General features: G+C 38.6%; 1 protein-coding gene across 1 annotated transcript in view; it reads left to right on the top strand.

The window, feature by feature from the left end:
- EP300 (E1A binding protein p300) overlaps nt 1–23,059 on the top strand; it is a gene marked incomplete at its 5' end in the record, with an annotated part of 29,055 nt that overhangs the window by 2,030 nt on the left and 3,966 nt on the right. The window contains 19 exons of the mRNA XM_010085779.1: nt 786–895; nt 1,380–1,535; nt 2,635–3,075; nt 3,600–3,788; nt 4,492–4,648; nt 5,210–5,328; nt 6,571–6,810; nt 7,376–7,464; nt 9,934–10,014; nt 12,076–12,132; nt 13,554–13,631; nt 14,725–14,792; nt 16,206–16,356; nt 16,700–16,846; nt 17,266–17,379; nt 19,062–19,227; nt 19,911–20,075; nt 22,172–22,333; nt 22,773–23,054. Of these exons, the coding sequence (XP_010084081.1) occupies nt 786–895; nt 1,380–1,535; nt 2,635–3,075; nt 3,600–3,788; nt 4,492–4,648; nt 5,210–5,328; nt 6,571–6,810; nt 7,376–7,464; nt 9,934–10,014; nt 12,076–12,132; nt 13,554–13,631; nt 14,725–14,792; nt 16,206–16,356; nt 16,700–16,846; nt 17,266–17,379; nt 19,062–19,227; nt 19,911–20,075; nt 22,172–22,333; nt 22,773–23,054 (2,972 nt within the window). The remainder of the gene's footprint in view (nt 1–785; nt 896–1,379; nt 1,536–2,634; nt 3,076–3,599; nt 3,789–4,491; nt 4,649–5,209; nt 5,329–6,570; nt 6,811–7,375; nt 7,465–9,933; nt 10,015–12,075; nt 12,133–13,553; nt 13,632–14,724; nt 14,793–16,205; nt 16,357–16,699; nt 16,847–17,265; nt 17,380–19,061; nt 19,228–19,910; nt 20,076–22,171; nt 22,334–22,772; nt 23,055–23,059) is intronic.

Raw genomic sequence — 23,059 nt, 5'->3', positions numbered from 1 at the left:
CTTTGTTTCACCCGCAGTTTTCCCATTTGATTAAGAAAATAGCTATCTATATTGTATAATACTTACATAACTATAGTCACATTATCTATGTATATATATATATATAAAATCCTATGTGTATGTAGTTCTAACAGCGTTTAATGATCTTGTGAATTTAAGAACTGCACGTTAGCTGCTTGCTTTGTTAAATAAAGAACTTGATGCTTTTGGAACTTCTGGTGTGTTAACATAGGTCAGTCAAACAGGTAGGAAGAGCCAGCTTAGATGAGGACATGGTGGTGGTAGAGGGAAGACAGTGAGAATTATTGCTCAGAAGGACAGGGCAGAACCTTTGTTACATATTCAAGAAGTATTGTAGCCAACATACAAAGTACTTAAGGAAATGAGGATACAGTTTGGGATTCAGTAAGTGAATATCTAATATGCAGTTAAGATAATACAACTTTCTGTAGAACATTGATCTTCAGCAGTAGATGTGACACTTGGCTATTACTTACTCCAGTAGTTCTCAAACTTCAGAGCTTTGATAAGTTAGTGGAAACTCAGTGAAAAAAAATCTAGTCTGTATGCTGAAAGAGTGCGGTAGCTTGGATGCTTTATATTTAAAATTCTTCCATGTAACTGATTGATAGAAGGAAATATCTGTAGTATTGTGTGCTTGAAAACTGGTTGCTAGAAAATGAAATTAGGAAGAAACTGATGGAAACTTCTCCAAATGTTGAATGGTGCCCAAAGGAGAATTCAGGCCTTTGTTTGTAAGTGGTTTTTTTGTCACAAACGTGCAGGAATGAATCAGTTTGGCCAGATGAACATGCAGCTGTCATCGATGGGACCCCGGCAAACCCCTCCTCTTCAGCACCCTGGACAGCTAAGCCAGGCTGGGGCCATGAACCAGGTCAGTGTGTGTTTTGTCCAGGGGGGTGAGCTCACATGTTTGCTTCTGTTGGCTGTGGTTTCCTTAAAATAACTAAAAGAAATTTCAAAAATCAAGCATTATTTCTTCATTCTCTTGACCCTTTGGATTCCTCCTTTTGCATCTCCACTGAAAGATTGTCTGGTCTATAGTAAGCCTTTAGATCTTGGTGGTACAAATTGTCTAAAACTTAAGTGGCTTTTTGTGCTGTTGCATCCTTAAAACAAGGAACAAAAATCTTAAGTAGTCACAGTCCCAGTCTGAAATCAATATCTTTTTACATAGCTTACAAGGGAAATCATAATAATTTCTGGTTTTTGAGAGGAGCTATAAGCAGACTTTACATATTGTATCCTACAGATAAGCAGCATGCATCACTTTCTGCAACAAAATAATAGTTTTTTTGGTAAAATGTTATGGAAGTGTAGGCACATTGCATGAAATTATTTCCTTTCTTTTCCAACAGATGGGATTTCCTTCACGTATGCAGCAACCAGGAGTTGGCCAGCCTTCTGGTCAGAATCAGTTTCTGCAACAGACCCAGTTCCCTGCTTCTTCCCCAGGAATGAACACAGCAAGCATGCCTATGACTCAGCCTGGCAATCAGACACCGGTTTCTCAAGTAAGTTTCTGATTTCTGGAAGTGGTGTCAGTGGGCTCTGTCAAATACTTGGTTTCATTGGAGAATAACTTGTTTTCTCAAGATGCTCTTGGAATTATAGTCAACTGAATGAATTTATTGAGACTCTGCATTTTCCTGATGTAGCACTGGGAATGGCAAGGGTGAAATATTGTTGGCTTGTTCTCAGGCTTAAGTGTGACAGAGGAATTTTTTTTTTTGGGGTTGTTTTTATGGAGTAAAGAAGAAATTATTACTCAACGTGCAGTTGTTAAGGATGGACAGCAAAGCAGCCGAGCCTGAGAAATTAAGAGATGGTGAAATAAGTCATAAAAAGGCGTGTCTATCCAGGACCAATGTGTGTTGCTGGCTTTGGGGGATAGGAGGGTTATTACTACTAAAGAAAACTTCCAGTCTAGCAGTTTCCTTTCTGTCCTTTCCCTCTCCCTTTTCAGCAAGAACCTTTCAGGCCAGGAAGAAGTAGGGAACGTCAGTTTGCTTCTCGTTGATGCTTCTTCCTAGTTTGCAGGCAAGATTATTGTGGAGTGACAGCTTTTTTCCTTGACCAATACAATTTTTTTTTGTAATCTTGTAATGGTGTACTTACAGCTGTATTTATTTCTGATGATAAATTCAGTTTCTAGTCTTGGGGGTGGGGGCATGGGCACACTAAGTGCAATTGAATGCAATCTTTCACTGCAGTGCGCTGTCCCGTATTCAGGATGTACAAATCTGCAGTTTTAGAAAGAAATGTTTTTCAAACTGGGAGTGTAGGTGCCATGCTTTAAATATATTGACGAGTATAAGTTATCCTATTGAAACTTCTGTTTTAGAGCTGAATAAATTTTAGAACAGCTTTATGTTCATGTGGAGCAAAATAAATTATATACTTCATTTCTCCTTTTGAAATAGTGTTTTTAAAAACAAAACATAGTTTGTCACATTTTTAAAAGTATGCCAGTAACTGTAGGAAAGCAGCCATTTGACAGTAATTTATCTCACTATTCTATTTCAAGTCATGTAGGAAAGCAGCCATTTGACAGTAATTTGTCTCACTATTCTGTTTCAAGTCGTTGCAATATGTGTACTTGTTTTCCCACAGGCACAAATGACCAGCGCTTCCTGTCCTGTGAATTCTCCTGCAATGGCTCCAGGTTCTCAAGGGAGCCATATTCACTGCCCACCTCTTCCACAGCCTCCCATGCACCGAAATTCTCCTTCACCAGTACCTAGCCGAACCCCAACACCTCACCACACGCCCCCAAGCTTGGGATCACAGCAACAGCAGGCAGCGGCAGCTGCCACTACTGACCCCACACCTACTGCTCAGGCAATGCCACCTGGACCACAGTCACAAACTATGCACCCCCCCCAAAGGCAGACTCCAACACCTCCACAGGCACAGCTGCCTCCACAAGTCCAGCCTCCAGTTCCGGTTACCCCTACTGCAGAGCAACAGCAGCAACCCTTGTCACAGCAGAGCACGACAGCATCTGTTCCGACACCAACAGCACCATTGCAGCCTCAGCACCCCACAACACCTGTAAGGAAATACTTTAACTGTGCTTTCCCTGCAAATGCTTAAGTGTAATGTTTAGTTTTCAGTTGGTTTTTTATTTTTGTGACAGTCTGTGATAATGGAGGTAGCTTCTGGCATGTTTAATATCAAAATAGGATTTTTTTGTATATGGAAAGTAACCTTTTTGCATCAAGACAAGTCTATAAATTATCTGGTGTTTACAGAGAGGGAGTATTTTTCAGAATTCTAGTGCATGTTTTAAAATTCACTGTGAAACATGGATGAGGTCTTTAGTTATGTCCACTTATGCACTGTGGTGGTGTGCGATAAGGAAACAGTATGTAATTTTCTGTGTACTAGGCCTTCCAGTGCATGTTTCTGTTGCATGTTTTTTCTATAATTGGAGTTGTGTAGCAACTTCAGTTGAAGCAAGGAGGACTAGAGTGCATTTAAACTTTGTAGAAATGTAGTATCGGTAAAAATTAGATTAGAGAAAGAAAAATAAGTTCATTAGAAGCCTGTTTGTAACGTGTGTTTTGTTCCCTCAGCTTTCACAGCCAGCTGTAACCATTGACGGGCAGGTATCCAACCCCCCATCCACCAGCAGCACAGAGGTGAACTCTCAGCAGACTGTTCCAGAGCAGCAGCAGCCACCCTTGCAGGAAGTAAAAATGGATATTAAAACTGATGAAGGGGAACCAGAACAAACAGAGCTGCAAATGGAGGAGAAATCTGAGGTAAGACTGTCAGCCAGTTGTTGGGTGGAATATCTTTGCCTAGTGCAGCTAGATACCTTCTGTCTCCATGCAAGCCATTTCTTCCAAAGCTCAGTGGGAGCTGTAGATACTACCTGCTGCTGCTGTTTTGACTGTAGTCTTCTCCTACTGCTACCTAAAGGAGGGTCTGTGTTTTGTGGTGAAATGGTGGTAGAAGCCAGTGACCGCAGGAAGGACCATCATAATGTAGTTGCAACTGTGAGGCTTTTTGGTAAATGCCAATATAAGAAGGCACTCGGGTCAGTCCTTCAGATGTTATTGGCAGCTGTTAAATGTTAGAACAGTGGATCTGTATGCGATGGGCTGCTTTACTGGGCTCTGACAACTTGTCACTGAGGACAGCTAGGAATCTGACTGACAGCAGCAACATCTGTGCAGCCCCAGTTTAGGAGGGACACTCAGACCTGCCTGAAGAGCTGGATGAGTACCTGTGTGTCTCCTTGCAGCTCAGAACTGGTTGCCGGCTCATCATTGCTACCACTGCAGTTTTTAAAGATGCGGTCTAGCACATCTGCTGAAGTTTTAGGCAAGTTTTGATTACATGGTAGATATCCTGCCTACCACTCTTCCCTAGGATTAAGGGTAGCAGATAGGTTTAAAGGACAGAAATGTGGATGGGTGGCTTCACAGGAGACTAAGTGACAGGCTCCAAACTACTTTCCAGGTTAAAGTAGAACCAGTCGTGGAGGAATGTAAACCAGACCCAATGGAACAAGAAGAGAAGAAATCTGAAGTGAAGACTGAAATACGAGAGGGGGAAGAAAGACCTACTACTCCAGCTACTCAGTCTTCTCCAGCAGCTGGGCAGTCTAAGAAAAAGAGTAAGCAGGAACACTGTTTTGACTGAAATTCACTGCACCTCCCCAGGGTAGTCCTCAGGGAGAAAAAAACCTGAGCTTTCTTCATGGGTATTCAGTAGAATTATATGAATTGTTCTTTGTGGCTTTTGGACAAAAATGTCTAATACATGTTCTTGTAATTGGCTTTGGACAAGTTCTTTAAGGCTTTAGTATTAGACATTTAAGTTTTAGTAAAATTGTCAGTACAATAGAGATTTGAAATATTCCTCAGTTACAGATTTTCTAGACAAGTTTGTTCTTGGGACCTCAGAGGGGAGCCGTATTTGGAATGTAAACTGTCTCTATTAAATTAGTAGTGTCTTCCTATGATAAAACATTCTTATTAATATTTTGGCCATCTCCTTGTGTCCAGGTGATCATTTTAATATCCTCAGAACTTAGTGTTGCAGAGGATAAACAAGTCATGCTAAGTAACTTAAACCTATTGTCTGTAGTCTTTTTCCACAGACCTCACATTTTCCAGCAGGTTTCTTCCTTACAGCTGTTGCTGCTGTCTTTCTAATGTTGATTGTTTTGCAAAAGTTTTCAAGCCAGAAGAGTTGCGGCAGGCCCTTATGCCAACACTGGAGGCACTTTACCGTCAGGATCCAGAGTCTCTTCCATTTCGACAGCCTGTAGATCCCCAACTCCTAGGAATTCCTGTGAGTGTCTTAGCAAAATACTTTCCTGGCTTTAATTCAGAACTGCTATAGAACAGCTTAAGTCTGTCATGTTAACATTTTAATATTAATGCATTTGAAGAGGTTTAGCTTAGGCAGTGAAACATACAATGTCTGACTTAGGAATGTTTGTTTTTTCAAAAGTTTGTTCCGTTCTGTGTTCCTTTTGATAAATAAGCAGGTATACCATACACTGAAGTGATTACCAGCAGATCCCCAGTGCTGTGTGGGCTTTTTATGGATGTTGCTTCATGTTGTGATGCTTCCGTTGCTGAGTTCCATAGGTGTTTCTTGTCATATGTGGAACTTGGCTGAATACGTGGGAAATTAAGCAAATCAAGACCACTTGGAAAAAAAAAAAAAATCCATCAATTATTATTAATCTGTTATAAGCACGGAGGAGACTATCCAACTTCTATTTTTTGTTCGGGTTGAATTTTCTGCTTGTTTTAGAATTGTCTTCAGAAGACATTACTGTCCTTCAGGGATCAGTGTTTTAAACTCTCTGGACTGGCCACAAAAATATGAACACATAGAAGTCCTACTTAGGTGCTTTGGGCAACATTTTTTGCCTGGAAGGTTTTTTGTTTGGTTTTGGTTTGGATTTCTTGGGGGGGACAGATAGTGCAACAATTCAAGGCCTGCTGTATTATAAGCCAGGTGTAAATGTTTCTAATATTCTTTAACAAGCTCTCAATTGGCCATCATATTCTGAGGACTTTGGTAGGAGAAGTGGCCCTATAAGTGATGGGGGGATGGGGTGGGACTGGAAGATAGCATTCTTCAGAAGAGACATGGTATCTTCTATAATCTAATAAAGTTATTTATTTTTGTTTGTTAGGTTGTCTGGTCCACTAAAACCAGTCACTTCTTATTAATGCTCTTGTGTATATCCTCAAATCATAGTGGCTGCAAAAACATTGCCATTTCCTAATTTCTGTAATACTTATTTTGCTGTTTAAAATTAGAGTGGCTTTATTTCATCAGGAGTGGAAAAGCAATAGAGCCTGAGGAATAAAGCAATAATGAAAAGGAAGCACTGGGGAGTGATATGGTATTACATAGAGATTTCATTGTATGTCACAAGCGGTTTGACAATCAAGTCAGGGAGGAACCTGTTTTTCTTGATGTGATGCAGAAGAATTTATATGTTGAGAATGCACATGCTGTCATGTCACAACATAGTTCTGTAGTAGTGTTTTGATCTGCTGTGTATTCTTGCAGGATTATTTTGACATAGTGAAGAACCCCATGGACCTTTCTACTATCAAGAGGAAGCTTGACACAGGACAGTATCAGGAACCATGGCAATACGTGGATGACATCTGGCTCATGTTCAATAATGCCTGGCTCTATAACCGCAAAACATCCCGGGTATATAAGTACTGTTCCAAACTGGCAGAGGTGTTTGAGCAAGAAATTGACCCAGTTATGCAGAGCCTTGGTTACTGCTGTGGAAGAAAGGTAAGAAAATAAATATTTTTATTCTGCTGCTTGCTTCCTGCCTGGTATTGAAGGGGGAAGAGTACAGCAGTTGCAGTTATTAGCAGTTACGGAGTGTCAAAAATTTTGAGAGCTTACCCAGATTTATCAATCCTGAGTAATCTGATTCAGAGATTTTTATGGATTTTCTCATTCTATCTAGTGCTCAAATCATCTATTTGTATATAAGCCCTTGTCAGAAAAAAGTCAGTAACTGAAGGCTTATTTTGATCAGGGTGAACCCGTCTGCTATTGCAAATTAAACAGATGTGGTTTTGTTACTGCAGAGGAAGTGAACTCTGTTTCACTGTATATGGAGACTGTGCAATTCCATTGTCTTGTTTTGATATGCTTTCCATCTTTGGAGAAGAGCTAAGTTGAGCCCACTGAACATTTCTTATGACTCTAGCGCTTCATGCACTTGCTGTACTGTGAGATCTGTGCAGAGATTAAGGTGGAGATGATCATTGTCTGGGTCATGCTTGCTTCTCATAGGGAGCAAGTGAAAACACATATGAGTACTAAGACGACTCATTCCTCTTTGCAGTTGGAGTTCTCGCCGCAGACTTTGTGTTGCTATGGCAAACAGCTATGCACAATCCCTAGAGATGCCACTTACTACAGTTACCAGAACAGGTAAGGAAACCTCACTTGCTGCGGTTTTGTGCATGCTGCAATCAATCTGTTAAATGCATGCGTGTATTTACATATACACCTTCTTTATATGTTTACACCTTTGTTTTGTTTTAAGATAAAATTTTGCTGGAAGTGCCCTTGAATAGTTTGCCTTGCATGTTAATGATTTATTTCTGCAAAAGTTTGCTGCAGCCTTTGTTCTTCCTCTTTTGTTTGCAGAAATGTTATGTTTTACTAAATTTTTATCCTGCAGTTAATTAAATCTTCAGTTATCTAGATTTCGTATATACATCTTTGCTTCCTACCATGCAGCAGTACTTTTTATGCAGAACACCGACTAAACTATGCAGCAAGTATATTAATGTTTTAATATATTATATACTTGGCAAGTCTTTGTTTTTCTCATGATGTTAACACTGAAGAGCAAACTTATTTTTGTGGTGCAAATCTTCATTGGAACATTTGTGTATTCAGATTTGAGTAGATTGGTGCTTGCTTTTTCTCCCAAAGTTTCCTTGAGAGTTGTCTTGAAGTAGCTGTAAGCAGCTCTGTAAAGTGCTGTCACTTACTTCTACAGCAATTCTGATTTTTTTTTAATTTTTTTTTTACTTGGGGTTTATTAAAGGATTGAAACCTATTTGACTTCTGAAGGAAGGTTTCTTGCTAGACATCTCTTAGCCAGCTGGGGAAACAAGGCAGAAAGAAGCAAGGAAATATATGCTTCAACACTCCCATATCCCTTGGCTTTGTCATCAGAATGTATCTGTTAGAGCAAAGGGCTGGTTACCTCCAAACTTTGTCACCTGCATTGATTTAGTTACTGGTCTTCGTTCTTTCCAGCACCTTAAAATGAACAAAAAAATCCCAAATCCCGAAACAAACAAAAAACCCCACCAAACTAATGAAAACACTGAGGCTTCTACCTGAAAGCCAAGAAGATTTTTCAAGAATTGTAGTTTTCTTAAGCACCTGGTCAGGTGAAAGCAATCAGAGCTACAGGAATTATATCTTAATATTCTTAGGCTTCATAAAGCTTTATAGCAGTGAATGGAGGTTTTGTAGGAGTGAAAAAGTAAGAAATAAGCTTGTAGTAAGTATCCCATAGTAACTATTGTAGTTTTAGACTTACATAGTGTAGAGCTTTTCATATCATAACTCAGTATCTTCTGCTTACGTTTATCTGTAGACAAACACTAGATGGACCAAAAGACCAAAAATCTGACATGCTTTACATATTTTCAAACATTAGAAGGGAGCATTTGCACTGTAACAGGTACTTACATGTGACTTGTAAGTTATATTGTGTACACACATCCATATACATCTATAGGCTGAAATGTAGTTCCAGAAGTAGTATTATCTGCATTATCTCAGATGAAAACTGGGAGAGAGAGCTGAGACACCTATTTTTTTTTTTTTTAGCTTAACAGCTGCTATAGTGTTGGTTTATAATAAACTTGATTTTTTTTTTTTCTATTTCTAAGTGTCTTGTGCACACAGTTAACCTGCCCTAGTAATGGAGAGGCCACAGTTTTAGAACATTTTTGAGGGCTGGGGTAGAGTCTTGAATTAATCACTATTTTATTCAAGTGTAAATGAAATCTTTCTCTGTAATACTTGCTGTATTGATACCTGAACTATTCTACACTCAACTGGGCTATGGTAGAATCATATCAATGTGGAGCATTATGCGTGTAGTTAATGTAACATACGGTTTGACAGTTCTATAATTAATGTCTGTAAGATTTTTGAGGACAGATTTTATTGCTCTTTAAGCTTGTGATGTTTAGCTTTCTCTTTCAACTGGGAGAGAATCCTGTGGCCTTTCAGCATTTATACATTTAAGATGGAAGACTATCCCTCTTCCATTGGTCTCCTGCAGATCCTCTTGCCAATATAACTGCTGTGCTGATGGACAAGTCAGAGTAGTAGTTCTGCCTTGCTTCTGCTCTTTCCCCTTTCTCATTTTAATTCTTTGCTTTACATGGCATGGATTATTAAAATGAAGAGGGTATGGGTATGCTAAAATTAAATACTCTCGTTTAATTTGCTTTAATCATTTGTTGCTTGTGAACCCACTTGAGAGATTTAATGCTAATCTGTGCTTTGCCTTGGCTTTCTGCTTTGTGTTGTCTTGTTCTGCTTCTATGTTTTTGGTTTTGTCCTACAAACCCCCATTTCTTTGTTTGTGTGTGTGTTATTTTTTGTTTCTCCTTCATGCTTGTCATTGTCTGCACTTGGCTTTGATTGCCCAAAACCAAAAAAAAAAACCCAAACCAAAAAAAAAACCAACCAAACACAATGTGGGGCCCATAAATCTGCATCATTGAATATCCTTGTCGCCGTTGATGACCTGCTCTCTGCTCCTGTCCCTTCCTTGGCCTGCTGTGATTGGTGGCTCCATTGCTTGACTTGGGCTGTGTTGTGTGGACGGAGCAGTTCACCCAAATATGGCCTTCTTGCTGACAGGTATCATTTCTGTGAGAAGTGCTTCAACGAAATCCAAGGGGAGAGCGTTTCTCTGGGAGATGACCCCTCACAACCTCAAACGTGAGTTATTTGTGTTTGCTTGGGCTGTACATTCATAATCTCTATCATGGTCTATAGTTCTTTCTCAAAGGGAAGTTTAGTTTTAGGTAACCCTCACTGTTATAGGTTAGTAGAAGGTGGACCAAATATTCTTCATAAAAGCCTGGGCTTGTGCTGTAGATTTTTTTCTTTAAAAACTGGACTGAATGAACTGCAGTAAGAAATAAGCACTTACTGCTTAAAATTGCAACTATACCAATAGAGGGGAAAGAAGATAATAGCTTTTTTCTAAAAGAGTATGAAAGTATTCTACTGCAGAAAAACAACTGTGCCCGCAGGCAGATAAATGATAGACATAGTCTGAAATAGTCAAATGTACCATTCTGTTTATAGACTGGCTGGGCTATTAAGCTTGTATTCAACTTCAGATAGTTTTTCATTCAAAACAGAAGCAAGCAATCTCCTTTTGCCATACAAATATTTTTCTGTTGGAGTGCCATCTGCTTATGAGAAATGCTGTGCAGTTGTTGAAGAGATCCCTGTAAAAGACTGTGCATGGATTTAGTTGCCTTTTCCATGCTAGTGGCAAACGATTGGGACAGCCTTTCATTCTGCTGTACCCTCCTTACATCTCCCCCCCAAAAAATTGAAACAATTCTGGGGCACTAAGGAAGCCCTTGAGGGACAGATGAGTGCCAAGCAGTTACTCTTCGAGCTGTTGAAGAAAGCTCTTTGGAGGAGGGCATTACAGGAACACTGCAGATAAAAATAAGTGTGAAACTTAGGAAAGTCTGAAGCCAAGGGGAGAGTTGTCAAAGTTGGTAATTGGACAAAGTTACCTTTCACTAGAAGTAGTCTTTAGCAGCATGTTACCAAGTCCTGGTCACGCTGATGCATGTATCTAGAGGAGCAGTGGAAGAATCCATTGGGCTCAGGAAGATGTAAGAGTACGCCGGCCTTTCTCGAAGGAAGAAATGATGTTAGTATGCTGGTCAGTACAATGGGCCATGTCCCTGTGGATAGTATGGATTGCTACTCTACTGGAGGCAAAGACACAAAGTTTAGTCAATATTGTCCAGTTTTGTTCATATGAGATGTGGGATATGAAGTACTTTACGTATGAGAGAAACAAGTATCTATATACATGTAAATCTGTGTATAACTAAACATCAAATATACTGATGTTTATATATAAATTTCTGTTTAGCTGTTGAGAGAGTACAGTCTTTCCCATACACTTAAGTTGTAATGGTTTGCCAGGTCAGGGTAGAAGGCAGCATAGAGTGCTTTTGATTTTTACGCTAGATTTGGAAACACAGATGCTGGATGCAATTTTTTTTTCTTCAAAAAAGAAAACAATCAGAAGCTCTTTGAACACAAACAGTGTTAAGAATATACTTGCAGCTCCTGGTATTCTTTTTCATAGCTGATTTAAATGCTTGGTTGTTGTGTAGTGAAAATGGAGGCTATAGGCTGCTCGTGAGGATCAAGTACACTTCTGAATGTTCTCTCATCCGCTTACAGGCTTTCTCTTAAGAACTCCTTTTACAGGAGCATGGAGATCCTGCTCCCTTCCTCTCTTCCCACAACCTGTAGTTAAAATGAACAAAAGCAAAAAAGATTAGTCATAGATATGTCAGGTCCTGTTTACAGTTCTACTTTCCATACTATAATAATAGTTTGAGGTAACTGGGAGATAGAACCCTCCTTATTAGAAGTATTCTACAGGTGGCATTATTCAGAATAAACACTGAAATAAAATGATCTGATCAGACTGGTCCAAAACTTGAATGTCAGTGAGTTTTACCATTTATCCTGTAGTAAAACTGAATCAGGGAGCAATGTGGTTCTCTATAAGCTGTTGTCCCATAGAAAAGCATGTTTTCCACAGGCAGGGTTAAGGGTGGCATATACTTTAGTTGTTTGTCACTTTGTGAAATACAACACCTTTCCTTGTAGTGCCAGTGACTGTTTAAAAAAATCTTCTTGCAGGTTTTGTTGTGGTATGTGGATAGGTGTGGTATGGCATGAATGTATGTTGTCTTGTGTTAAAACTGAGTTTTATTGCCTGTTTCTCCGTAGCACAATAAACAAAGAACAGTTTTCGAAAAGGAAAAATGATACACTGGACCCTGAACTGTAAGTAACGCTGTCACACTTTGAATGATCCTCATTTCATTATAACTAGTTTATAAAATATGTTATTCGTTCACCATCAGCTTTGTTTTTCAGTGTTTTCCAAATTTCATGTAGCTTTTTAAGCTTGCAGGGGCTGCTCAGTAAGCAGCATATCTGGCATTCTGTGTTGAGAACCCAAACTGCCACAGCTGTACTCAAGAAATATGTAACACTGTATGGGCTGAAATTAATGCACTGTGTTGTCTCGAGTGTGGATTCAACAGAAGGATGAATGAAGATAACTCTAATTTGAAGCCCTGGTGTGGCAAATGCTCAAGTCTCAGAACTGATTTGGGTCTTCTGGTGGCAGCTCTTTTCATGCTGTTGGCTTTTCTAGTTGTTGTATTTTACAGGCAGCTGTACTAGAAAGAAAGTTGTTAAACTTGAATCAGCCACTTCTACACTGCTCTGGAAGCAGAACTATACACATTCAGTAAAGTTGAGATGATGGTGACTCAGCTGCTTTTCTTTACATTCCTGATGGTTTTTTTGAAGCCACTTCTCACGTTCCTGCATTACACACCTGTGCTGCTACTCTGCAAGCATTACCGTCATTCTCAAATGAATGAGCAAAAAGGATATGTATTCTTCCCACACTATCTTTCTAAGGGCATATGGGTCAGACAGTTCTTCTGTTTTACAAGGATTGTGGGAAGGAGGAATAGTCTTTCTCTGTTACAGCAAAGATACAGCCTAACGCTAGAATACAAACCTAACTTGGAGTATGATACCCTGTGCTCTACATAAATTAGAGCTAGTCACTCAAAATGTGAGGCTGTTATAAGTAGACATGTTCAAAAGGAGTCAGATTGTCCTGATACATGAAGCAACCTTAGATATTTTGGATATTTATATTCAACATCTGTCAAGTAGACCATAGTACTTACCTCAGTTGTCCTTAAATCTCTGCTAGTCTTCTGAAAGCAACTTTGACATTGCTTCTGTTTTTTTCCTTCCCATCTTTCTGCAGTATATTTGCCACGTACCCCAGGCTTCAAGCATAGTGGGGCAACTAACAGCCAACTATTTCTCCTGATTCTTTGCTTCTGACACCTGTGAATCCATTGTTCTCTCCATTATAGTAACAAGCAGGGTACAGATTTTATCCTTAGAAGGGCTTCACTTTAAAAAAAATCTGAGTGAAGCGGATGGCAGTAAGGCAAGCAAATGGTAATAATAATGTGTCCCTGCATAGTCTGCCTGACTTGAGCTGACAGATTCTTCATTCGTTCTGGAGGCTGTTCTCAGCATAGATGTGCCCTCTGTGTTAAATAGGCTCAAGAGCCTAAATGATAGAACTCCTCTAATGAAATGTTGCAAAATATACAAGGAAGTAATGATACTACTAACCTTGCTTCCCTTCCCCCTTTTTCCTTCTACAGGTTTGTTGAATGTATAGAGTGTGGAAGAAAAATGCACCAGATCTGTGTTCTTCATAATGAGATAATCTGGCCTTCAGGGTGAGGAATTTCTCCTTAAGTAGAGAGTATATGATAGATTTGCTTGAGTTAGTGCATAAACTTCCTTATATTGGTTATATTTAAAAGAGTGTCTAATGAAAGAAGTTGCAAATTTTCAGAATATAGAGGGTAATGTTAAATTTAGGCATCATATCTTACTGTGCTGTGTGTGAAGTTGTTTCTAATCTTAAATGTTTCTAACAGTCCTGTGTGTGGAAGATGGCCTTTCAGCCTTTTATGTTTAAAGATCCTAGTCCTTCATGAAAAGATGTTTTAGTTCTGGTAACAATTTCATACTGATCTATTTTCTGTACAAATCATATTGCTTTGTCATCTTCAAAAAAATTTCTTACTACTAGAGAATTTAAATTTGACTTCATTTTTTGACCTCAGTGATCAGATTAAAACTGAAAAACAATCTGGTCATCTTTAGATACCCTGTAGTTCTTGATCAAATTTTTTGTTGTTTTTTTTTTTTTCCTGATTGCTTTAAAAGGTTTTGGTTTGTTTTTTTTTTTTTTTTAAAGCTGATCAATTATATGCAGATAAAGCTCTGTAAGAGCTTGAATCCTGCCTTTGCTGACAAGAAAGCTGTGACTTAATTATTCTGTGGTCCCATCCACATTGCTGCAGAAGAGGGTAGACATATCCTGTAACTGAGGAAGAATTTGTCCATCATTTCATGCTGCAGTGTCCTTGGGTGTTTAGAAAAAAATCAGCCTTTAGCTTTATGTATTACAGTATCTCATCTTCATCAGAGAGAGCACTCTGAGACTATTTGTTCCAAGAATACTTTAAGCCGATATTGTTAGACCTGTCAGCGGAGACCCTGTTCCTGGGTTGCAGGTCATGACATGGATGACTGACAGGAGACGCATCCCCTGGAGCTTGGATCCTCCTCTGCAGCTCTGAAACAGTTGGGCTGTTTCTGCTGGCACTGCTCTTTGAGCTGTCTTTTATTTCAAATTTCAGTTAAGGTATTTTCCAGACCAGATTAGATCTGGTAAAAGATTTTGCTTCTAATGGTAAGATGCTAAGGAACTTTATGGACTGACTTGGGGTGGTTTTTCACTTTCTCCTGTTTTTGCTTCAGCTTTGTCTGTGATGGCTGCCTAAAGAAAACAGGACGAACCAGAAAAGAGAACAAATTCTCTGCTAAAAGTAAGATTCTGACACTTGCACTGACAAATTGTAAATAATTTTTTAAGAATGGGAAAGCAGTGGCTTTTATGCACATTTTGTATTTATTTCAGTTTTTTTTTTTCCAGTTAAAGGAAGATACGTTTGGTCAGTTCTGAACATCACTTCTGTGATGTTCAGAACATTTGCATTCACAGGTGTTCTCATTGGTCAATAGTCAGTTGTAGAGGGTTAACGTACTGTTTTAGAGCACTGCTAATGCAAGATACACACACATCCTTTTATCTCAATTGCAGTATTAGTGGCATTGGGATATAGCTGCTGTCTGACTGCAATCTAACTTAAATATGTGATAACATGCTCAAGTCACTGTGACTATTGCTTCTTTTAAAACCTTTGATGGAGATAAAGGTTGCATCAGCTGGTGACAAAAGTATAGACATTTCCTCTTGATCAAGGCAGCTGATTTGAAGGCAGTGTAGGAGGAAATTTGTGCAGTTGTTGTCCATCTGTTCTATAGACAAAATAAGTCTTTCAGAAGCTTCTTAGGTTGGTGTAGGTCTTACAAATAGTGAGTATTTACATTTCTGCTAAAACAAAACAACAAAAAAAACCCCAACAAAATCCCCAGCCAACCAACAGAATCAAGATTCTAACAAGCATTAACTGTAGTATTAAGTAGTTACTTTTTAAGTTCCTTCTTTGGAAAAAGAGGAAGGAGGATATCAAGACTGTAAATTGTCTTGAAATGTGGGGGATGGCTTACAGGTCAGTCAGAAGAGGTGTTCAGGCTGATTGGCAGATATGTAACTCAGTCAGATGTAATGGACAGCAATGAGACAGGCCCTGTTACACCAGAAGTCTTAAACTCCCTTTCAACTTTAGTTTTTGTGTCAGCTAATGTTATGCTTGTACTTCTTTGTATGAAGATTGATTGAAAATGAGAAACATCTAAACTACCTACATTACTTGCGGATACGGTTGTATTTAGTTGTTCTTTCCATTACTGAAATATGTTCTTTTGGTAAGTAGAAAGACTATGTTGGCTATAGCATGGCTTTATAGACAATATATTTCCAAATGCAATGTCTGCTCTTGAAGCTATGTCTGAGAGCAGTGTTTTGTGATCCAGTTTCAGTAATTAAAAGCTTCTATTCAAGAGGAGCCTTAATTGTGATTGACTTTTAAGATGGATAAAATTGGGTTAAAATACAGAATCTTTCTTCATTTAAATAATGTATAAACCATAAACACGCCTGCAGGTGAAAAGTAGCTCACTCCCATCTAGAAGTGTTAGTGTTTAAAGATAAAGCTTTAATTTATGATACCATACTGCATGTATTAAGAGTCACTTTTCATTTAATATCTGAATAGAGAACTCTCATCTGAACAGTTCCATTTTGTATGTATTTAGAGCTGTATTTTTTTCTGCAGGGTTACCGGCTACAAGACTTGGTACCTTCTTGGAGAACAGAGTCAATGATTTCCTAAGACGGCAGAATCACCCTGAGGCAGGAGAGGTTACAGTTAGGGTGGTACATGCATCTGACAAAACTGTTGAAGTAAAACCAGGAATGAAAGCAAGGTATGTTCTCTCCATTTCTAATTTTACTTTCTTTTGGGGGAGGTGGAAGCTACTTGTACTTATATGCTGCTATTTAGAAAAAAGAGAGACTGTTGTATTCAAAACCTCACCACTGACTAGTTCTTGGCAAGCAGATGTTACAGCAGCATATTAATTAGTTGTGATGAGTGTCATAGTAAAAAGTGGATGCCTTGTATTTGAGTAGTCTGTAAACATTTAACTTTAAAATTACATTAAAATCACACTTACAGTAGCCCTCATCGTTGTTGTCTTTACCTAGTGACATGTATTCTCTAATATGTGAATATACTTGGTATTCCCCTTTACCCTCTATAATCCGCAGATTTGTAGACAGTGGAGAGATGGCAGAGTCTTTCCCTTATCGAACAAAAGCACTTTTTGCCTTTGAGGAGATTGATGGTGTAGACTTGTGCTTCTTTGGGATGCATGTGCAGGAGTATGGCTCAGACTGTCCGCCACCCAATCAAAGGTGAGGAGCTGCATGAAAGTTTATTTTATTTTGGTGTTATCTCAGTTGGGTGAACCTTCTTCTGAAGTTCTGTATAGAGCTTCAGTGTTGCATCTGTGAAGACTCAACTTCTGTTAGCTTCTAGAAACAAAATAGCTTCTGCAGGGAATATGTCAGTTACTTCTTCCTGGGGGTGCTGGCTGGCAGACACTGTTGCCTTAAGGATCAGTTGTCAGTATTCTAAAGGAAGGAATTGGATAGTTTTAGAGAAATGAGGCTAGGGTATCAAAAAAAAAAGCTGAGTTCCTAGAGGTAGATTGGGATCACAGGCTTTGAAGATTGCTATTGTATTGGATGCTTCAGATATATAAAGTAATGTGAATAAACTTGTAGAACTACTTTGAAATCTCTGCTTCTCATCATGCCTTTTTTTTTTTTAGGCGAGTGTATATATCTTACCTTGACAGTGTTCATTTCTTCCGCCCTAAATGCTTGAGGACTGCTGTCTATCATGAAATACTAATTGGATATCTAGAATATGTCAAGAAACTAGGGTAAGTCTTTTGTAGTGTTTTCTTCTGCGCAGCATTTGTGCTAGGTGGTTCTTATTGCAAATGAAATTACTACATCCTATTGTGCAGAATGTAGTGCCTAAGTTTTAATTGGTGATAGCATAATTTAGCAACAAGGTGTATAGTTGAAAAGGAGAAAAGACAAAAAAGGATTGCAGGCTTTTCAGGAGGTGCTTATGCTTCAGATGTTGTTAGGTTTCCCAACATGTATAAAACTTAAGTAGAAAAAGTGAACCTTTTTATCTGGACCATAAAATGTTGCCTTGTGAAATGCCACTGCTTTAATCAGGTTATTCCTTTGTGCTGGTAAGCAAGCTCTTACCCATGTTTATGTTAAGTGTATTCTGTCTGTACTAATTAACTCTAACAGCTGTGTAAGGCCAATAAGAAATCATCTAGAACAAGTAGTTGAAATTGTGAGAAACTGAAAAGTTAGAAGAGAAGGAGGGGGGTATACTTGGGACAGTGCAAAAGAGAACACAGGACAACTGAAGAAATGAGAGGTGGAAATTAAATTACCATGATTACTGACTTATAAAAGGCAGTGAAGTAAACATCAATCTGTTGTAAAAGGTATCTGGTGTAGCTTGGCAGAGAGTTATTCGTGAAGAAATTGTTAAGCACTAGGTTTAGAGTAGTTGCATGAGAAAAATTAGGGGAATCAGAATGGAGGTGGGTGGTACTGTCTTCAGATTGCTTAGTACTTCAAAGTTATACGTTAAGACTTTTTTTTTAATGGCATATTTTCTAACCTGTGAGTCTGTAAAATTGCTGCATAGAACTCGGGACTCAGTTTTACTTATTGCTGTTTTCTGTGCTAATGGGTAACATCAGGTTCTCATTTTGGGAAAACAATATTGGTCATGCAGTATCATGTCTTCCCTTCTCAGGCAGAAGGAATGATAACTGGCTGCAGTTCCCAGGGTTTGGTTAGGGTTCTGCAGGGCTGTTTCTCAACAGAGCAAAGATGGCTATTTTTCTCTAACTTGAGATCTGATTATTCCTCCTACTGCAGTTATTTTCAAAAACTAATAAGAACTGGGGATGAAGTGATCTTTGTGGTATTATATTCTCTGCAGCTGCTACTATTTGGATGTCATCTGGCTTCGTAGCACTTGGATTGTACACCCAATAGCTTAGGTTGACAGTGACTGTTTATTCCGAGATATAATTGTGAAACCTTTTAAAACCAATCCTCAAAGTTTAAAAAAAAAAAGAATTACAGTAGAAAATAATTGTGTGTTTAAGTAAATCTGTTTCCAAAATGTTGATAGATAATGAATGACTGCACTGTCTCAATGAAGAAGAATTCTGGCTTTTGCTACTGAAATACCTAGTCTCTATCTTTCTCTTACTAATTAATTGGAAGATGGCATGTCTATGTGAGGCTTTGATTTTTAACTAGACTGGAAAATGTGTGCATTTTATATAAACTACTTAGCATATAGTGCTGAATTTTTAAAAATTAGTGAAAAGATGGTAATGGTATTGCAAGAGTGAAGCTGGAATGAACTCTAGAATTAAAGTCTCCGAGAGCTGTAATTATTGTCCATCTGGTAACACCAGCCAACTTCGTAGTGGCTCCACCTCGTGGCAGAGAGGAGAGCAAACTCTAGTATTAATTGTCAGACCCCACATGTACTTTTCTTGTCTGATGATGCTAGGTATACTACTGGACATATCTGGGCGTGCCCACCTAGTGAAGGAGATGATTACATCTTCCATTGCCATCCTCCTGACCAAAAGATACCCAAACCCAAACGACTGCAAGAGTGGTACAAAAAGATGCTGGACAAATCTGTGTCGGAGCGCATTGTTCATGATTACAAGGTTTGTTAACTGTACATTTGTCTTGGGGAGGGTGTGTTGACCAGTCCTGTCTTGGTTTCTTCCTTGCGTTATGCATTGTGTCTGATTCTTGGAGTTTACTGTATTGGTTCTACTTTAATTGAGCACTAAAAGTTTAGAGTTAAAATATATCCTCTTCATGTAGCTTCTGAAATCATTCTAGCACGAGATTTGAGGTGATCCCTTTTAACAAACTAAATTCTTGAGGAATACTGTAAAAAGACAGTGAATTTCATTTCATTAATACAAAGAGAATATATGGAATCTTTAATCTTCTGGTGTGAAATGAAATTGCCAGGTTAGGTTTCTGACACAGTTAGAAGTATGTGAAATCTTTGGAATTATCAGGACTTCAGCTGGTGTCGACAGTGTAGTGATTATATTGTCCCACCTGTTAAGTATGCATATGGAAGTCTGCTTCATGGCAGTGGTCTATTTCTTCGGACTGGGAATATTTGAAATGTATTTGAACCATCTGCAACTGATGCAGGGTCAAATCTGCACTTAGAATGTGCATAAAATGAAATGAATCGATAAAATGAATTGAAATGTTAAGCTCTCCTTTGTTTGATCCGCTAGTGCCTTTATTTATCACTTATTGAAAAAGTTGCTTTTACTTATGTGACTTGTAATAGTGGTTAACCGAGTGTTTTGCTCTTTTTCAGGATATATTTAAGCAGGCAACAGAAGATCGTCTGACAAGTGCAAAAGAGCTACCTTACTTTGAAGGGGATTTCTGGCCTAATGTTCTAGAGGAGAGCATTAAGGAACTAGAGCAAGAGGAAGAGGAACGTAAGAGAGAAGAGAACACTAGTAATGAAAGCACAGATGTAAGAATGCTTCTGCTATTTCATCATCTAATATAAAAGTTGTGATTACATATGGCTAATGGAAAAAAAAGGGGGGGTGTGCATATGAACAGTAATAGAAGATGTGAAATTAATAAAATGCTCATGTGGTGTGACTTAGATACCTGACATGAAATGTCTTTAAAATTAATAGGTGAGCAAGGGAGACAGCAAAATGCCAAAAAGAACAATTACTTCAGTTAACTCTTTTTCACATTTCTAGCTTCACTCTAATATAAATTTCAATTTTACATTTTATAAATTAGAGCTGTTAAAATACTGCTAAGCTACATTTGTATGAACAGGGGTTGTCCATATGACTATAAACCTAACTAATTACTTAAGTCAGGTTAAAACAGTTGCTAGTGTAGTATTTTGCTGCTGAAATGCAATTATTATCAGTGTTCGTGCTTCAACCTCAGCCTGACTCGGAAGCTTTTTCCTTAAGCTTTAGCTTTTGGACAGTAGCTAACTCCGTTCTTTGTAACTTTCTAACAATCTTAGCAGAACATTCTGAGAAAGTAAGAGAGCTCTGATTTAGTAGCTTACTCAGTGTAGGGTGTTTTTAGTGGGAAGCTTTAAGGCATTAAGGATCTGAAGTGTGAAATACTGCTCAATTGTTGTAGGGCTGCTTAACATAGAGAAATTTCTTGCTGGTGTCTTGTGCAATTTTTTTTGAGAACGTGCAACAACTGTGCTTTCACATTCCACAAAGAACAAAAAAAGTATACCTCTTAATTCAACAATAAATTTGAAAATGAACAGATGCAGAATTTATGCATCTGCCCATCCTTGGTTCTTTGAGCTTTTCTGGAAGAGGTGGTGCATCTAGGGTGAAGTCAGTAGTTTCCTAAAAGACCTTTGGATCAAAAAAGTTTTGCTTAATATTACAACTAGAAATTGTAGTCCTCCTGTGCTGCTCTTTGCAATACCTTCTTTCAAGGACTTTGAATATAAGTGCAGGAGGGACCTGGGAATTAGGCAACTCGATAGCAAATTTGCATTAACTAACATCTTACTTAAGAAGCTATTATTTAAAAGTATGTTTTCCACTTGGCATAGTTGCAAGTTCCCATCTCTCTAATATACCAGAAACCAGTTGTGAGGAATCTGACCTAACTCTGTGTGTGAGGCTGGTCAACACTTAGCTGATCCTTCACAGCAGATTGGCCCCAAAATCCTGTAGTGGGGGAAGCTTACAGCGTATTACTATTTAACCTTTCTTGTTAAAAATAATTTCAACTCTTATTGACCCCTATGTTTCACTTCTTGAAAATGAGACAATAATAAACTGTATTCTCAAATTAAGTGATATTCATTCATTCACTGGAAATTTCCATCCTGACAAAGTTATTTTAAGCTTAGGAAGAATACTTATTTGGATAAGAATTGCTTTGATCCTTGATCATCATATGCTGTAATGTTTTAAGGGGCCCTCTGAGAAGCACAGAGAGGAATAAACTGTTCATTGCTAATTGATTATAATTTAAATTAAGCTGGCCCGTTTTGTTCAACTGTTGCAGGATGTGACAGGAGAAAGGGGCATTCTAGAAATGGCGCTACTGGTGCCTTTTGGACTCAGAAGAACAGCTTCATATCAAAACCAGTTTAATGCAGTCTGTTCAAAAATCAAAATGAATCTGTCAGGTGTAACAAACTAAATCTAGGGGGATTAAGTCTTTCTTATCTCTTGTTAGTGCAATATCTGTTGTACTTTTCAGTTATTTTTAGTTTTGAATTGCATTGAGAAGCCATCTGCTGATCCCTTTGTGATTATCCAAGAGGTTCTTCAGTGTTCAACTATAGCAGACAAACAGGCTTCAGTAAATAACATTTCCCTTGCACCTCCTGAGCATTTATGCTTCTAGTATTTTTAGAACTATGTACTGCTGATCTTGATATCTTCTGGAGTGATTCTAATGGAATTAATTTAATGTTTCAGGGGATCCTGTTAGTGTCTTTGGAGTAAATTACTGTAAAGTGTGTTTTGTCCTGCAGTTATAGAAGATGTGAAAGTAATAAAATGCTCATGTGGTGTGACTTAGATACCTGACATAAAATACCTTTAAATTCAATAGGTGAGCAAGGGAGACAGCAAAAATGCCAAAAAGAAGAACAATAAAAAGACAAGTAAGAACAAGAGCAGCTTGAGTCGTGGCAATAAGAAAAAGCCTGGCATGCCCAACGTGTCCAATGACCTCTCACAAAAGCTGTATGCCACTATGGAGAAGCACAAGGAGGTAAGAGCTCATAGAATGAGAAATACATATTTTATTTAAGTAGAGGGGTGTACAGAGCTTTGATACTTGAAATAGAGTTGTGCCCTGTAAATTACACAAGTTTGGCTAGAGAATTGAGTGGCACACCAGATGAGTCTTTGCTGTGAGGGCAGTAGGGATAAATAAAACTGTGCTCGTAAAACTTCCTGACAGTCTGAATTGCCACAACAGTTTTTCTGTTAATGCTCTGTCCAGTCTTCCTTACCTAATGCTTCTGAAGAAGGTTAACCTGCAGGGCACCCAGAGGTTTGAGATTTCCCAACCTTTACAAGCACACCCCATACTAGCAGGACATAATTCAAGTGTTAGTTAGTCCTGGAATTGTATACTCTGTGTAATGAAGTTTGGTGACCAAAACATGTTGATAAGTGCTGGCATGTTCTGTCTTTTTACTTTTCAGGTCTTCTTTGTCATCCGTCTCATTGCTGGCCCTGCAGCCAACTCCCTGCCCCCCATTGTTGAGCCTGACCCACTCATTCCGTGTGACCTGATGGATGGGCGTGATGCTTTCCTAACCCTTGCTAGAGACAAGCACCTGGAGTTCTCCTCACTACGAAGAGCTCAGTGGTCAACCATGTGCATGCTGGTGGAACTGCATACCCAGAGCCAAGACCGCTTTGTTTACACCTGCAATGAGTGCAAGCATCATGTGGAGACCAGATGGCACTGTACTGTTTGTGAGGTATG

This window comes from Pterocles gutturalis, unplaced genomic scaffold, assembly GCF_000699245.1.
Source record: "Pterocles gutturalis isolate BGI_N339 unplaced genomic scaffold, ASM69924v1 scaffold24185, whole genome shotgun sequence".
Classification (NCBI taxonomy): domain Eukaryota; kingdom Metazoa; phylum Chordata; class Aves; order Pterocliformes; family Pteroclidae; genus Pterocles; species Pterocles gutturalis.
This window is presented reverse-complemented; position numbering and strand designations above follow the sequence as displayed.